The sequence below is a fragment of the Varanus komodoensis genome, unplaced genomic scaffold (genome assembly GCF_004798865.1).
Source record: "Varanus komodoensis strain SLA01 unplaced genomic scaffold, ASM479886v1 scaffold102, whole genome shotgun sequence".
NCBI classification, from domain to species: Eukaryota; Metazoa; Chordata; class Lepidosauria; order Squamata; family Varanidae; genus Varanus; species Varanus komodoensis.
Window position 1 is genome coordinate 1219592 of NW_025335279.1, and position 17081 is coordinate 1236672.

Genomic DNA, 17081 nt, shown 5'->3' on the forward strand with positions numbered 1-17081 from the left:
ATATAGTCATGATACATTTATTTATGAATCAAAGGTTTTTTCATCTGTGATAAGGGAAGCAAAGAGTGAGAGGGTGTTTTCTTTTTATTCCCAATTACCTCCTGGGGACCAAAGATGTGATGTCTCAAATCAGTGAGTGGGTCCCTCAGTCTTTGGGTCATTTGGCAATTGATTCTGCAGATGAGTGTATAAATGGCTTTAGATTCTTACAACTGAAAAGCTTTCCTTTACATATGTGGTAATTCAATTACCACACTGGCTTTTATTTTGTTTTTTATTTAATTATTGCATGCATTAAATGTTGTAGAAGACAAGTTGCTTGAGGCATTTCACAATTGCAGAATACAAGTAAAATCACAATAAAATGATGCTACAAAACTAATAAACATACAAAAAGAGAAAGCCGACCCTAGAGTAAAATACAATTTCACATTGTAGAGACTAATAAAAAACAGTATTTGTTGTACATCCCAGAGCTGAGAATGAGGAGACAACTGGAGAAGTGGCTTAGCTGCCCAAGAGTTTGAGGGGGTTACCCATCCCGTGTGGTTTTTTAACAAGGTCAATCTTCACTGTGTGTTTTAGCTGTTTTACATTTTTAACAAGTGTTTGATTTTATGATATATTTATTGTATTTTATTGTCTTGTTTTTATGGATTGTTGTATAAAACAGAGAACTTCAGCTATGGGGCCATACAGAGATATATAAATACATAATTTTAAAAAAAAAATCCTGTGGCCCCTAGACAGCATTCAGAGGACCCTGGATTCCTCAGAGGCCCAGGGCCAAGGTCAGAAAACAACTCCAACTGTTGACCGGAGGCTCTTTTCTTCCCTTGCACTTGCAAGCAGCACTGAAAGAACTGTACCAGCTGCATCTTCAAGGTTGTAAGAGCAACTTTGGAGAAGGGGTGAAGAGGATGTTCGGGTATGGAGGAGAAGAGCCTGGGTCTGCCAGGACACAACTTATCCTGGCGGTGTCCCAGCCTCCTTCCTTCCTGGTCCAAGTGAGCCGGTGAGGTGGCTCGCTTGTTCGGAGATCTCGCAGTGAGTCCAAAAGCATCTCCGAGTGAGCAAGCCACCAGCCCCTGCAGCGAACTGGGGCGTGGGCTGGATGGATGGCCATTAGTGAGCCAGATCCATCCCGTGGGCTGTAGTTTGAGGACCCATGTTTTAAATGGAAGAATTTTGCACAACTCCTGTGTTGCATTGCCTTACTGTAAGGCTATGTATGTGCAGCATTTACTGAAATAAATGCATATCTTTTCTGTTTACATCTGCTTCTATTCCACCCCACCCCCCGCTGTTCTAGGAGCCAATGAAGCAGCATTAGCATATACTGTGGTCCAACTTTGACCTGGTTTGCAAGGATCATGGGATGCCCCGCAGTTATTTAAGTGCTGCTGCCCTTCCACCCCTCCCAAATAAGCCCTAGGTTTGGATGATATAACAAGCCACACTGACAAATATGATAAGAGAAATCAGCCGGCATGCATGGCAGATTAGCAAGGCACCGTGTCTTATTCCTCCTGATGCGATCATGTGAACTGGCCTTATTTGTCTGCCTAACAGTGGCCTGGCCCTCCCTTGAGTCAGCCTGCTCTAAGCCTTCCCCAATCTGTAACTTTCCAGATGTTTTGAACTAAATGCCATCATGGCTAGCCATTAGACATGCTGGTAGAGGTTGATGGGATTTGTAGTCCAAAACATCAGGAAGGTGTCAGACTGAGGGGGATGCTTTAGGGGTGCCAGGCTGAGAAGCGACTGCTCCACTATCCTGGACTCTTCACTGGAGATGCTCATGGAATCTTTGCCATGTAATATGGTTGCCCGTCACTGAGCCAAGGCAAGGTATGTGTATGTGAACAAGGTATGTGAACTCAATCGAAGTTGAGTTGTGAATCCCTCAGGGCACCGACTTGTACTCTTTTGCTCTGTAAAGCACTCGGATGGGACTACATAAATCAACCTTCCCCAGTGTGGCACCTTCCAAAAGTGTTGGATTACAGTTCCAATCATCCACAAGCCACCAGGCCAGGGATAGGGATGATGGGATTTATAATCCCACACTGCTGAAGGGCATCAGGCTGGGAAAGGCTAGAGTTAATTAACAATATGCTTTATAGCATGTGCTTCATTAATGCAGCAAACCACTCTATGCTCCTTCTGAAGGAACTGCAGGGTATAAGAATTTTAAATAAAGAAATAGCAAGAATAGTCAGCTTCCTACCTAGGCCAACTTGGAAATCCAAGCACACCTTAACAATAGGGAAGAAGGAAAACCTGCACAGGGTTTGCGAAGGACTTTCCTTCCTAGTAAATCCTGACTTTAATAATAATATCTTTATTGCATTTCTAGACCTCCCAGTAGCCGAGGCTCGCTGGGCGGTTCGAAGCCATTCATAAAGAGCTACAGTACCCGCACCCCTGCAAATAGCCGCGTACACACGGTTCCATCCATGCGCTCAGGCAGCGGACTAGCTGGTTTGCGCTCCTCTTGCCAGGAGTCTGGTTTAGCTTCAGTCACATGATGGGAAGTGGAAAACTAGTTTGCCACAAAAAAAAAAAAAAAAAAAAAAAAAAAAAAGAAGGGCAAGAAAGAAAGGAAAAAAAGAAAAGAAAAGAAAAGCGGTGCAACCTAAAACGGGGACACTTCTAAAATATCAACCTGTCTCGAATCGAAACAAAAAGAAAGCATCGGCTGCTGGAAGTTGGGAAGGTAAAAGAGGAGGCCGAGTAAGGATTCATGGTGCAAAGATTTGGGTAGAAAACAAAGGTCCAGCAAAAAGAACCAGAAGGGGAGAGGTGGTTATGGGGAGGAGGGGGGGGATATCCGAGCGATGCTTGGGCAGAGGTGCAAATGAGCAGGGTGTCTGCTGGTAAGGATAAGGAGAAACGGAGGTTACAGCCACTGGGCGCCTCTAGGTAAACAGGTGCTGCAGGTATTTCTTCGAAAGTCTGCATGATCTCTTTATCAGAGGTGAACGAGGTGTGTGAATTGGGTTGCGTGTGCTCGTCAGGAACAGCAGTCCATCTCCTACAAACTGCCTTTAACTCTCTTGCGGGGCCTGTCCATCGGCCCAGATCAATGAAACGGGATCAAAGCCGGGATCGGTTCAAAAGGAAGGGGCTCGATGTGCTACCTTGTTGTATCTCCCTCTCCCCCATCCCGCAGTTTCCCTGAATTTTTTGAGCACTGTTGGGCCTCAGTTTAAAGCCATGGAGGGAAACGTGTGTGTGTGTGTGTGTGTGTGTGTGTGTGTGTGTGTGTGTGTGTGTGAGAGAGAGAGAGAGAGAGAGAGAGAGAGAGAGAGAGAGAGAGAGAGAGAGAGAGAGAGAATGAACTGCCTGACAGCCTGTATTGGCCTGGAGGGTCCCCCATCCAGGATGCTAGAAACCTTTAAAGAAAGATTCCAGATGCCTTGGACACGATCTCCCACAATCCCTACTCACTGGCCCTTCTGTCTGGGGCTGATGGAAGGTGCTGTCCAAAACAACCAATGAGCAATTTGTGGCTTCTAGATATTGTGGACTACCACTCCTATCAGACCAACACATCTGGGAGGCCACAAGTTGTCCAACCTGCCTTAAAGGGTCTGAGGTTTCCAAAGTGGTGTCTGTGGACACCAGAATGTTCTCAGACACCCTTTTTGGCTTGCCAGGCTCCCCACCCCACTCATTTTTTATTCTATTTACATGTTTTTTTTTAATTAAAAAAACTGACTGGCTGCCATCCTGCAAGCAAAAAGGTGCCTTCCAGCACTATCACTGAGTTTTAAACAATGTGTTTGTGTTTTGTGTCAGATCCCACCTCTTTCTACACTTTCTGCACAACTTTTCTTTTAGTCTTACCAACCTGCCTTCTAGGAAATCAGTGTTTTGTGAGCAGCCATACCCAGAATAATGGACATTTTATACAGCCCTGCTCCACCTTGAGGGCCCTTGCCACTAGTCCTTAAATTTAGGAGTTGCCGAAAGCCATTCTGTTACGCTCTGCCAGGCTTTCTGAGCAACTGCTCTCTGTGTTTCCTATATTTCCCCTAAGCAAAGCTATATTAGGAGCATTGCAGGAAATTATAAGAGTAGCTAGAAGAAGAAAAGTAGTGCGGGCACAGAACAGACAACAAAGGACAGCCCCCCCTGGATGCAGCAGCCTTGGGACAGCAGATGCTGACTTAGACCTGAGCTTAGAGGTGGGTGTGCATATTTGGAATTGTGAGTGTGCTCATAAAATGGCTGCCATGAAGGGGCTTCCCCTTCACAAAATGGCCACCATGGTGGGCATCACCCATGGCAACATGCCAATTTCAAAGAAGGCAAACAGGTGAAACAAACCAACCAACCAAAAAAACAAAACAAAAACAAAAACCCTTGCTTAAGAGGCTAAGCATCAAAACAGGAAGCCATTGTTTGAATTATAGATTTTCTGCCCAAATAGCCATTTCACAGAAGACAAACAAGTAATACTCAAAGAAATGCACACTGTAGGCAAAACACCTCTCTGTTAGCCCTCCTGTCCCTCATGTTCCCTACAACTTCCCTGGGCTCCCAAGTACGCATCTACTCAAGATTTTTTATCGTCTAAAAATGTCCCTAGGGCTCATGGAAGGCCTAAAACATTCTCAGAAATGAAGATGGTGCTGGAGGCCAGCACTTTAGTTTGCATCATGCCAGGCTCCCAGCTAAACAAAAAAACAGGAGGGGTAGGGAGCCAGGTGCCAATCTATTCTGGAACAGGATGAAAACAGAATCAATGTCTGTTTCCATCCTTTCAATTAACCATAGGGCAAAGGGAGGAAGCAGTAAAAATACCTCACCACCCACCCCATGCTGATCAGTTGCCCTCATCTCTGGCCCTGAAATTCAGCATGCTTTAAAAAATTTTTTAGCCTGTTTGTGTGGCTCTGGGTGCATCCCAAAGCCTTGCTCATAAATAAATAAATTTCAGCACAGATTTTGAAGATAAAGGCAGAACACATAATCAATATACACATTTCAAAATGTGAGCGAGAGGAGTGATGGTAGACATGTACAAAGTTATGCATAGAGTGGAAATGTGGGTAAGGAGTCATTTTTCTCCTTCTCTTGTCATATTAGAACCCAATGATTGGTGGGAGATTCAGGACTAGTAACAGGAAAGACTTATTCTCACATTGCACAGTTTCCTTAATGGGATTTACTTCCATGTGATGCAGAGATGGCCACCAGTTTCAACAGCTTTAAAGGGGGACTGGGCAAATTCCTGGAGGAGAAGGCTACCCAAGACTACTAGTCCTAATGGTTCTATGCTATCTCCAGGATCAGAGTCAATATTTATTTATTAGATTTATATCCCACTTTTTTCTTATAACAAACTCAAAGTGGCTAATGTCATTCTCCTCCTCCTGCTCTCAATCTTATCCCCACAACAACAGCCCTGTGAGGTAGGTTGGGCTGTGAGTCTGAGCCCAGGGTCACCCAGTTGGCTCCATGGCTGAGCGGGGACTAGAACCTGTGCTCTTAACCACTACACCACACATATGTCTATGCATGCCAGTTGCTGGGGAGCATGGGTGAAAGGGTGCTGCTGTACACATGTCTTACTTGTGGGCTTCCCATGGACACTGGAGTGGCCACTGTGTGAACAAAGCTGAACTAAATGGAACTCTGTCTGACCCAGCATAGCTGTTACGCTCTTAATGCTCTCCTCACAAAAAGAGGAGGACTAATTGTAGCCATAATATCTTTTATGGCTCTTTGTGTGTGTTTTAAAAAACTTTGTGAACTGCCCCAGAATCAGTTTTGACCAAGGGTGGTGTTAAAGTGTTTCAGAGAGCAATCGACCGATTGATCAATAGATAGGACTGTGCTTGCAAAAAACTGGCTGTCCATAGGTATTATGAACAAATGATAACTCTTTGATAGTTAGCAGGTAATAAAAACAACTGCAAGGGTGGCAGAAATGTGGGAGAATGATCCCAAACTGCAGGGTCACAGCTTTGTTTCTGAAGTGAGAGGGACTGGGCCTTAAGCCTATACAGAGACTACATCCCCACTACCACTAGTCCAGAAGACTTCTTCACTAATCCTGGCTCTGTTGAACCTGATCATGTTTATTGAATGGAAAGAGATACTCTGCACATGCTTAGGAGCACTCCAGTCATGTTTATTACTTCATACAATCCAAGGTGCTGGCTTTAGATGTTAATACAGATGCTCGTGTTTAATGGCAGAATGACCTCTCCCACTTTTTCACCACTTTCCGGAAGCCTGAAAACATGATAGCCCATGACCAGCTCTTCTTACCAATCTAATGTATATTTAGTGTTGGCAGTTTTAGGGGCTGCTGTTTTAGGGACTGGATGTTAATTAACTATATAAATTATGAGTTTATATGGGGTTTTTTGGATTGCTCTTACACACGCCTCAGCCAGCAACACAGTTTAAAGTGCTTGCTTCTAACTCTAGAGAAGCAGCTTTGGAAAGGAATTAGTTCAACGTATGCCTTCTCTGTTTTGCACAGACGAGAAGAGTTGAGTTTCATCATACGGTTCTTTCCCCCTAGATTATGAACATTGTCATTTTATTCACATGCCTCATTCTTGCTTTCTCATTGCCCATTTCAGATTGCAAATGATCTTCCTTTCCCTGGGTGGAGAACACGGTGCTGGCGGAAGCTCTGTTTAACGTCATCCCAGCCATCCTTCCTTCTTCAAAGGCTGTGGAATAACATTCAGGATCGCCACTGGATGGCCAGTTCCTTGGAAAATTAAAATGGCTGCAACAGAGTTGTCTCAGGTATGGGGATGGCATCATGACCAGCCTAAGATACATGCTGCCCAAGATGGTGTATCAATCGCAACCAGGGTGCAAAACACCCCAGGCCAGGCGATTTATTTTGTCACCAGAGGCATAAAAGTTCATCTCTGTCCCTCACTAGGAGTAAAAATCTAACAACAACAACAACTTAAAGAATTAACAATTTGCTACTGTTTCATGACATGCAAAATGAGCTGCCTCTGAGGTTCAGCCCTGAATGGAGGGATTTTTGTTTTTGGTGTTGTGTTTTAAGTGTGCAGGGCATCCACATCTGTGTTCTGTTGGATGCTCTGTCCAGCTGGTCTTGCTGGACCAGCTAAGATACTTTCAGATTTAAAAGAAATTCACACCATTCTTTTTGGAGGAATGTGGAGAAAGAATAGAGAAGATAATAAGAGAGGTCTCTATATAGGGTATGTTCCATGTTCCTGGCCCTTGGTCTGCCTTTGAGGGCAGCATTCTCCCCATGCAGGCACTACTAAAATTGTGGCCTCGCATTTGCAGCAAAAAAATGATTTCTTTGCAGAAAAAGCACATTGTTTGCAAGCATCATCTCACACATAGGAGGCTTCTGAATACAAACAATCAAGCAGGAAAAAAAATCGCCAATTATGTGTGCAACTTTTTTTTCAGGCTGTAACTGCAAATTTGGCCTCAGCAAGAGCAATGCTGGGTGGGACCCAGCAACTGTTGAGGAGTTCACATGAAACTCAGTCTTGGTCTGTCTGATGGTTCAGGAAGGAAGAGGGTTTATGAAGGGAAGTGGGGAGTCCCAAATGATCTCGTAGGTGAAAGCTGGGAAATCTAATGGCTTTCTAGGACTAGATGTTGGCATTGCTCCCAGAGCACCAGAAACTGAGGAAGGCACTGCTTGCTTTTGGGAAACTGAGGTTAAGTGCAGAAACAATGAACCTGGAATTCATTGGGACTTAATAGGAAACTGGTTTATACCAGGTCAGACAGAGCATCCATCCCGTTCAATAGTGTCTACTCTGAGTGGCAGCATCTAAGGGTTTCCAGCAGGGAGTAGATTTCCCAAAATCTGCCACCAGCCCCTTTTACCTGGAGCTACCAAGGACTGACCCTTCACTTGTTTGCATGCAAAGCATGTTCTTTGCTGCTCATCTGTTGAACCTCACTTAAAGCCCCCAGTTTACGTCTCTGCTAAGGCTGCTCTCCTGCTGCTGTCATTAATAATATTAACTTAGGATTGGTAGAGGGCTTATTTATTTCATTGCTGTACTGCCTTCCAGCCGAAGCTGTCTGGGTGATTGATGCAGTTCATAAAAACAGATGATAAAAGTGCAATAATGGCGTAATAGAATTGTTTGCATGATAATGGCAGCCCGACATGGCTTATTTAAGCATCAGTGGGTTCTAGCATAGGCCAGCATCCATGTGGAGTATTCCCACCTTGGGGCGGGGTTGCCGTGGTTTGTCGTGTCATCCAGACCCAGGCAATGTGGCTTGTTGGAGCGAGAAACAACAGGCTGTGCGTTATTGGAAGGTGTTTTCTTCCTCCAACAAGCAAGGCTGCCTGGGTTCAGCCAACACAAGGAGCTGCTGTTGGGACTTGAAGAGGCAGGATGGCAGCCGTGTGACTTCGTGGCTTCAATAAGCCACAGTGGGTAGCCATGATCATGCAAAGTGGATCTGTTATGCAAAAAACCTTGAGGGCTTGGGACAAACTCTTTCGCTTCTTTCAGGACCTCCTGACTTTTGAGGATGTGGCCCTATATTTCACGGAGGGGCAGTGGGCTCTGCTGAATTTGAATCAAAGAGCTTTATATTGGGAAGTCATGCAAGAGAATTATGATAACATGGCCTCCTTGGGTAAGGATCTCTTTTCCCACTCTTTTGACAGAAATGGTGAGGGTCATAATTGTGACTCTTAGTGTTTAAAGTTTGCTGCAAGGGAGTCTTTGGAAGAAGTGGAGGTTGTTCCTTGGGAAAGAGATGGCTTTGAAATAAAAAACTTGTTTTCTCCAGACCTCTGTGACTTGCACTTCCCTTCCCAGCTTTCCAAATCTTAGGCATTTCTGATGATGGATCAACATTTGCAGAATCATGCAGGGTTCCACCTAGTCTGGCATTTTGTTTCTTAAACATATAGCCAGTTATCTCCAGAAAGCCCACAGGCAAAGTTTAAAGGCAATAATGTTGCCTGACAGTCCTCTTCCCCAGGTTGATGCCCTCCAGATGCATTGACTGCAATTCCCATCACCCACTGGCCATGCTGAGTAGGGATGGTGGGAACTGTAGTCCAACAATGGGAGGGGTACTGGTTGGAGAGAGATGTTCTGGAGTGACTGGTTTTCAGACTTATACTGTACCTGCGTGATTTGGGGACCTGATGGAAATGTCCCATGAAATGGTTTGGTCCTGTTTTAAAGGTATTTGTGCTAGAGGCCACCCCATATCATGTGGTGATGAATTCTATTAATGATGTCTTGCATAAAGAAATACTTTCTTTTCTCTGTCCTAAATAATAGGTTTAACTGCATGAATATTGTTTTTCTTGGGGCAGCGACCAAATCTGCGCATGGTTTTCCAAGAGTGGTCATACCAAAGATTTGTCTCAATAATACAGAGCTCCATGCTTCAAAATCTACCTTAAACCTGAATACTGTTTGTTTGTTTTTAATTCTTGAGCAGGGCTCCCCCTCATCAAACCTGATTTGATTTCCTGGCTCGAGCAAGACCCATGGCTTCGGGGTCAGAAAATCTTGGAATACAACACAGGTGAGGGAACCAAAATCCAACTTGTAAGAATTAGGTATTTGCATTCAGCCTTTTATAGATGCACAGAATTTTATGTGGGCCTTTCCTGGGCCAGTGGGTCAGTCCATCCCTCTTAATCCTGCTTTCTTCTGTTCAGGGTTTCCTGATGTGATAATAAAGTTGGAAAAAGAAGAGCCATGGGGTCTTTCTCAGGAAGGGTCTGAGATTTTCCCAGGTATAATCTCAGGTGAGGCATGGGCTATACAAGTGTTCATCTGCCTGTTGTTAATTTGTTGATGTTGTTAATAATATTATTACCGTACTAATGGGTGTTACTGTTGTCTGATCAGGGCCAATATCACAAGCATTGATTTGTGAACGATCACTCAGTTTTACACATCTTAAATTGCATGTAGTTATCAGTCTGCATTTTTCACATTTCACTTCCTTGGCGTCCACACACACTTTCTCTCTCTCTACTGGGGTGGGCAAGCTATGGCTGTTCAGATGTTTCAGTCTACAACTTCCAACACTGCTCACCATTGGCTAAACTGGCAGGACTGATGAGGAGTTGTGGGCCAAAACATCTGGAGGGCCACAAGTTGCCCACCTGTATTCTACAGTTATGTAGATATCCCAGCCAACAGAGGCAACAAACAATGAAGATGTGGCAGCTTTAAAGTTTAGTGTGTTTCATATGGCTTGAGCTTTCATGGACTAGAGTCCCTTTGTTGCATGCAGTGTTACCTTTGCTATCACTTCATGGCTTTGATGAAGTAGACTCCAGTCCCCGAAAGCTTCAGCCATAATAAATAGGTTAATTTTCAAGCTGCTGCCAGACTCTTAGACCTGATTTGCATGTGACAACAAGCCATTGCTTTAGAAGCAGATGAGCTCTCCTGCATGCCCCCCTTTTCTGCTCTTATTCCACAAGCCACCTATGAAAGAACCTATGGATCTTTCGTAGGTTGTGGAGCGTGATGCCTGAATCCAGACCACTGGGTTGTTTCCAGGCTAAACAACCCAGTGGTTAATACATGGTTTCTTCTTGGGTTGTTTAGACTCTAAATAACTAAGTGATCCAAGTTGGGTGTCATATTCTATAACCTAGGAAGGAGCCTATTCGAGTTTGTACGGTTAAGCAGGAAATGTGGGGACATGAGAGGCAGCATGCCTGCTTATGTGTGACAATCCAAAACTGATGGCTTGTCTTTACATATGAACAAAGCCTTTCATCTCTTGCTGCAAATATGGTAGCTTCAGCTATCCAGAGGTAGGGGTAAGGGGCAGCTCATTAGGGCTGGAGCCCTGAATCCCTGGGAGGCCATCTGTCCCACCACCCTTCACTTCTCCGTGGGAACTTGCTGAAATAAGGACATGGCATGGGGAACCTGGAGTGGTGAACCGTGAGCCCCCTAATGCTGAGCTTGGAAGCCCTTCCTGGCACTCTGCTGGAAGTCCAGCATCAGGAGGCTTGTGCCCCTCACTACTTCAAGTCCTGCAGTTTTTGTAAGCATTTGCATTCAGAATAATTCATTTTTCATAAAATGCCTCAGTGATTAAATTGGGGAAAGGGTTTTGTTTTGGTTTGGTTTGGGGTTTTTTGCCAACACAAATGTTCTAAGATAGACTGCTCCAGCCTGTTAGTTGATGAAACATGGCGGCCCTGCTGGTCACTCCACATGCCTCTTTCTTTGGGTTCAGGATTCCCGGACAGTGTAATGAAGCAGGAGCAGGAAGAGGAGCCTTGGAGGAAGGAATTGGTCCTGGGCTACCAAGGACCTGAGGAAGGCTCAGACATGGCCGATGGCCAGCCAGGTGAGGGAGCAATTCAACTAGTTTGGAGTTCACAGTCATGGCCCGTTCACAGGGACCTGCTGTATGTGGTCAGACTCTTTGTCCCTCCAGCTCCGGTATCCCCTGTGTGGACTACGAGCTCTGACATAATCCTTTTAGCTGAAAAGGCCATGGTTCAAACCCGGGGCCTTCGGTATGTGAAGTCAGTGCCCAGCCCCTGAGCTACAAGGGTCCTCCCTGAAATTTAACAGCATTTCTGCACTGCACTTTTCACCCTTAAGCAGTCGTGTGAACCTGGGAGCAGGAGCTCTTATGGCACACATGAGCTTTGGAAGCAGGCCACACAGTGCCTGGCCTGGCTACGGTTTTGTCCAGAGAGCTCTGGCTTGGAAAGTGCCGGACACTGGCAGGGCGATTGTCCACCGAGACGCACTGCACCTTCACGTGCTAGGGAGCACTGGCTCTCTCCCCTGCACCTTCCCGGGATTTCTACTCAGTGAAAGGAGAAGGTAGATAGATCGACCCACACAGTGATAATTTCATTTCAAAGAACACATTTTGAAGGATGAAGATAAATAAATACGAGCAGCTTCTTGTTTATTTATTATAAACAAGAAACTGCCCTTTTGGATCTCGGCAGTGGCGGCGGCAGCAGTGGAGCAGCAGAGGCCGGGGAAGTGCGGAGAGAGTGGCCAGAGAACTTGCGAAGGCAAGGTAGGAGCTTGGGCAGAGGATGGTGGGGGGCAGGAGGAGTGGAGAGGAAGGGAGGCGGGGCTAGAGAGGCCCAGAAGGAAGCAGAGGGGGTGGGGCCAGCAGCCTCTGAGGCTTATGAAGTTGTACTCAGCCGTTGGTGGCACCTGCAGACATGGCACCACTTGGTGACATGATGAGGCCATCATCCCTTGGTTGTGGTCCAGATTGCCCAGGGACTCCCTTCCCCAGAAACTTTGTCTTCACCAAGGAAGTGTGGTTCTCAGTTTCAGGCAAGGGTAGCATACTGCAGGCAAGAGAAGGGTGCAGAGGACAAGTAGAAACTAGGCTTTCTGCAGGGTGGCCTATCTGAGGCCAGGAGATAGCTATGGCAGGAGTGGTAGGCGTGATGGTTCCCCACAACTCCTGTGCAATGTTTGTCTTCCTCCCCACAGGAGGAGGTGGGATATGCTTGCACTAAGTGCAAGCTGGTGTCCAAGCTGGTGTCCTTTCTGGAGGAAAAGGTGAAGGGTCTGGAGAACGCCATCACCTCCCCCAGGGAGATAAGAGAGGGGGAACAGTTCCTGGACTTTGCCCAGGAGGTCCTCCAGGCCAACCAGCAGCAGCCCCTTTCCAGGCAGAATGAAGAGGAAGGGGCCACCAGGGAATCAGCTGGGGAGAGGTAGAGGCATGTCACCCTCAGGAGGCGGAGGCTGGCACCATGCCCTCCATCTCCAGGCACTGATTTGAAGCTGAGAAATATTTTCTCCGCTTGAACAGACAGGGGCTGCAGGTTCCTTGGGGGACTGGACTGTTCGAGAAGCCTGGCCTGAGGTCAGTTGTGGACAGGAGGCTGCTGTTGTAGATCTGGGGTCAAGGTATGGCTCCCAATCTCTACTGGACAGGCGAGAGGAAGGTAGGGGACTCTAAGGGGTACCAAGGTGGCAGTGTAGGGGCAAGGGAGGTCTGCTGGGCGCATGCATCTGGCATGTGGCGGACAGACTAGTGCGTCCTCTTCCCTCGGGAGTCATCAGTCGCTTCTGGTGATCCACGTGGGGACCAACGGCACAGCCAGGCAGGGGTTGGGTGGGACCACTTGGGACTTTGAAGCTCTGGGCAAGAGACTCAAGGACCTGAAGATTCAGGTGGCCTTTTCCTCGCTCTTGCCTGTCTGTGGACATGGGCTGCCCAGGGAGAGATGAATGACTGAGGGTCGGGTGCCAGAAGGAACACTTCAGGTTCCTTGTCCACAGCAACTGGTTCCTCATCAATGGACATCTGGCAAGGGACAGGATGCATAATGGAAGACTTCGGCTTCCTCGATATTAGTTGCAAGATGGCCACTGCTAGGTCCCATCACTTCCTAGAAGCTATGGGGAAGGGTTTTTCACCTGGAGGTCCTAGAGGCAACAAGCGGGGAGGGGGGAACATCCTAGACTTGGTTCTGGCCAACAGGGAGGATCTGGTGAATGATGTGCAGATTGGGGGAGCTCTGGATGGGAGTGACCATTCCATCCTAGGCTTTGAGATCAGGGGAATGGGGATTAGCGGTGGGACAAGTCCGCTACGTATGAACTTTCAAAGATGCGAACGTGCGTTCGCATGTCCAGTCACCTAAGTTAGTTCACGTGTCTGGCATATATTGTCACATCCATGCTTCCTTTACAAGTGGTTGTGCTTTTGTGTACTTTACTGTACAGTACTGTATAGGGTACAGTAGTACAGTATCTTTATTTCAAGCCCAGGATGTCCAGAAGCAAGCATAAAGGCAGTGGTGATGTAGCTGGTTCTGCTAAGAAGCGCCAGGCGATAACGATGGAAACAAAAGTGAAAATAATTGAGAGAGTGGAGCGAGGCGAAAAGATGATCGATGTCGCTCGTTCTTATAACATGAATCGTTCAACCATCAGCACAATTCTAAAGAACAAGGACAAGATCATGGAACATGTGAAGTCTGCTGTGCCGATGCTATCGACAATAATATCAAAGAAGCGTGGAAAGGTGATGGAGGAGATGGAGAAGCATCTCAGTGTGTGGATGCAGGATCAGCATCAGCATCGGGTCCCGCTCAGCCTAATGCTGATTCAAGAGAAAGCTAAAACCCTTTATGAAGACTTGAAGAAGAAACACGGCAAAGAATCAGAGGGTGCCTCTTTTCATGCCAGCCATGGCTGGTTTCATCGGTTCAAGGCTAGAGCCAACCTTCACAACATAAAAGTAAGTGGCAAGGCAGCCAGTGCAGATACAGTAGCTGCCCAGGAATTTCCTGAAATGCTTCGAGAAATTATTGATGAAGGTGCTTATTTACCTGAGCAGGTTTTTAATGTGGATGAGACAGAACTGTACTGGAAGAGGATGCCAGACCGAAGCTACATCAGTAAGGAGGAAAAGTTGACACCAGGCTATAAAGCAACAAAGGATAGGCTAACTCTGTTGTTTGGTGGCAATGCTTCTGGTGATAAAAAGCTGAAGCCTCTGTTAGTGTATCATTCAGAAAACCCAAGAGCCCTTAAAAACATAACCAAGGGCTCTCTTCCTGTTGTGTGGAGGAGTTACCCCAAAGCATGGGTTACACAGACCATTTTCCAGGACTGGTTTTTCCACCACTTCATCCCAGAGGTAGAGAAATATTGCTTGGAGAAAGACATCCCATTCAACATTCTGTTGCTGCTTGACAGTGCTCCAGGCCACCCCCCATTCATGGATGACTTTCATCCCAACATCAAAGTAGTGCCTCTGCCACCGAATACTACGTCACTCATCCAACCTATGGACCAGGGCGTTATAGCGACTTTCAAGAAATATTATTTACGTCACACTTTTCGTCAGGCAGTACAGGCGAGTGACGAATCAGGAACAACCTTGCGACAATTTTGGAAGGACTATAACATCTACAAGGCTATAAAAAACATTGACTTGGCTTGGCGTGAGGTTACGGCTATTACCATGAATGGGGTTTGGAAGAACCTTTGCCCGCAGTTTGTTCGTGACTTTTGTGGATTTGAGAAGATGGATGAGGAGTCCAAAGAGGTCTTCAGCGACTTAGTGACCCTCAGCAAGAAGCTGGAGCTAGATCTGCAAGAGAATGATTTCATTGAACTCCTTGCAGTGCAACACGAGGAGCTTACTAATGAAGACCTGATGGAGTTGGAGGACCGGAGAAAGGATGAAGAGAGGCAAGAGGAAGAAGAAGTAACCGAAAAACCGAAGAGATTCACAATGCAGGAAATGGCAAGGGGATTTTCTTTATTTGAGGAGGCACTGTTAGTTTTTGAGGCACAGGACCCGAACGTAGAACGGTATATGAGGGTTGCAGCAGCTGTTCAGAATGCAATCCAGGGCTACCGTGTCATCTATGACGAGAAAAAAAGAGCTAGTACCCAGACATAGTTTTTTCAAGAGGGTAGATAGAATTGAATCTAGCAAGGAACCAGAGCCTGTGCCATCAATGTCAGGCATGAGTGAAATGGCAGCTTGCCCTCCATTTCCTATGGCTGACGATTCTTCAGCTCTGCCATCTCCCACCTCCTCTCCCTCCTCCAGTCAGTAACTCTTCTTAGCTGTTCATTCAATGCCAGTAGGCCAGCTGTTGTACTGTACTGTACTACTGTACTTTTCAAAGTACTGTAAGATTAAAAATGTTTTCTTTATTTTTTGTGTCTGTTTGCTTTTTATTGGTTATTTACATGAAAAGAATTATAAACCTATTACAGTACAGTCTTGTATAGCTGATTCTGTTAGTTGGGTACCTAGGCTAACTTTGTTGGAGTTATGAACAAATTGGACTTACGAATGCCCTCTCAGAATGGAACTTGTTCATATGTAGGGGACTTACTGTACTAGGAGTTCGGACTTCTTGAGGGCCAGCTTCAGTCAAATGAAGGGCCGGCTGGGGGAAATCTCCTGGGAGAGGGTACTGGAAGGCAAGGGAGTTCAGGAGGGGTGGATGTCTCTAAAAAGGGAGGTCTCAGAGGCGCAAGCCTTAACGATACTGCTGATTAGCAAAGTGGGGAGGTGTAGGAGGACACCGCTGTGGAAGCAAGGAGAGATGCTAAGAGGGATTAGAAGGAAGAGGAACCTCCATAGGAGATAGGCACTGGGGCAAGTAGACAAAAGGGTTTGCAGGAGGTGGCGGTGTGATGCAGAAGGATTCTTTGTACGGTTAAGGCTGATCATGAGCTGGGACTTGTGAAATATGTCAAGAGCAATAAAAAGGGCCTCTACCTTCATGTTAATAGAAAAAGGAAGGGAAGACAGGTGGTGGGACTACTTAAAAGGGAGGAAGTGGATCTGGTAACTTATGTAAGGGAACAGGCACAGATGTTAAATGATTATTTTGCTTCTGTGTTCTCCCCAGAGTGGGTTGGGGGAGATCTACCTGGGGGGGCTAGATGAGGTTGGGGTTATGGGGGCACAGATTGCAGTCACCTTCCTAGAAGTTGAAGAGCTCCTCAGGACCCTGGATGTTACAAAGGCACTGGGCACCTGAGGGTAATTTGGGAATTGGCAGGGATACTCTCATGTCCGTTGGCCTTCATTTTTGAGGCCTCATGAAAAACGGAAGAAGTTCGAGAGGACTGGAGGGTGGCGTCAGTGGTTCCAGTATTCAAAAATGGTAGCAGAGGGGATATGGGGAATTACAGGCCAGTTAGCCTTATGTCCATTCTGGGAAAGATGATGGAAAGGCTCATAATAGGGAAAGCTCTAGAAACCCTAGGTAGGGAAGGGAGGTTGGCAGCTATGCAGCATGGATTCCATAAAAACAGAACCTACCAGACGAACCTTGCGGAATTCTATGATAAGGTCTCAAGGTGGCTAGATGGAGGGGATGCGGTGGATATGGTTAACCTGGATTTCAGCAAGTGTTTGACAAAGTGTTGCATGATATGCTTATCAAGAAATTGTAGAGCTTTGGGAAAGATCAATGCACTGTCCGATGAATTAGGTCATGGTTAATGGACTGCAAGCAGAGGGTGACTATCAGTGGGGAATCATCAGGGTGGCAGCTGGTGATGAGCGGAGTCTTTCAGGGCTCAGTTCTAGGACTGATTCTGTTCAACCTTTTTATCAATGAC

The 17081-nt window shown here is 46.3% G+C and overlaps 2 protein-coding genes across 3 annotated transcripts; both read left to right on the forward strand.

Moving 5' to 3' along the window:
• Positions 1 to 2656: 2656 nt before the first annotated feature.
• On the forward strand, positions 2657 to 13813 carry LOC123017806 (zinc finger protein 780A-like). 2 transcript variants are annotated; one of them, XM_044419394.1, is made up of 9 exons: positions 2657 to 2719; positions 6606 to 6777; positions 8505 to 8631; positions 9454 to 9540; positions 9677 to 9766; positions 11224 to 11337; positions 11957 to 12030; positions 12787 to 12884; positions 13747 to 13813. In XM_044419394.1, exons 2-9 carry the CDS (start codon positions 6754 to 6756, stop codon positions 13787 to 13789), a joined length of 657 nt encoding a protein of 218 aa, XP_044275329.1. In that variant the 5' UTR covers positions 2657 to 2719; positions 6606 to 6753; the 3' UTR covers positions 13790 to 13813. The 2 variants fall into 2 exon arrangements, with proteins under 2 accessions (XP_044275329.1, XP_044275328.1); XM_044419393.1 differs by lacking the exon at positions 13747 to 13813 and having other exon boundaries at positions 12787 to 12953.
• Positions 13674 to 15455, forward strand: LOC123017795 (tigger transposable element-derived protein 1-like). Its single transcript, XM_044419376.1, has one exon. The coding sequence runs from the start codon at positions 13753 to 13755 to the stop codon at positions 15394 to 15396; it is 1644 nt and encodes a 547-aa protein (XP_044275311.1). The 5' UTR covers positions 13674 to 13752; the 3' UTR covers positions 15397 to 15455.
• Positions 15456 to 17081: the final 1626 nt, after the last annotated feature.

What these genes read in the sequence shown, in the direction of transcription:
- LOC123017806 (XM_044419393.1), top strand. Translation starts at nt 6,754, where the DNA reads ATGGCTGCAACAGAGTTGTCTCAG. An exon ending in AATCTTGGAATACAACACAG is followed by an intron (nt 9,541 to 9,676) that starts GTGAGGGAACCA and finishes TCTTCTGTTCAG; the next exon opens with GGTTTCCTGATGTGATAATA. An exon ending in CATGGCCGATGGCCAGCCAG is followed by an intron (nt 11,338 to 11,956) that starts GTGAGGGAGCAA and finishes GGATCTCGGCAG; the next exon opens with TGGCGGCGGCAGCAGTGGAG.
- LOC123017795 (XM_044419376.1), top strand. Translation starts at nt 13,753, where the DNA reads ATGTCCAGAAGCAAGCATAAAGGCAGTGGTGATGTAGCTGGTTCTGCT.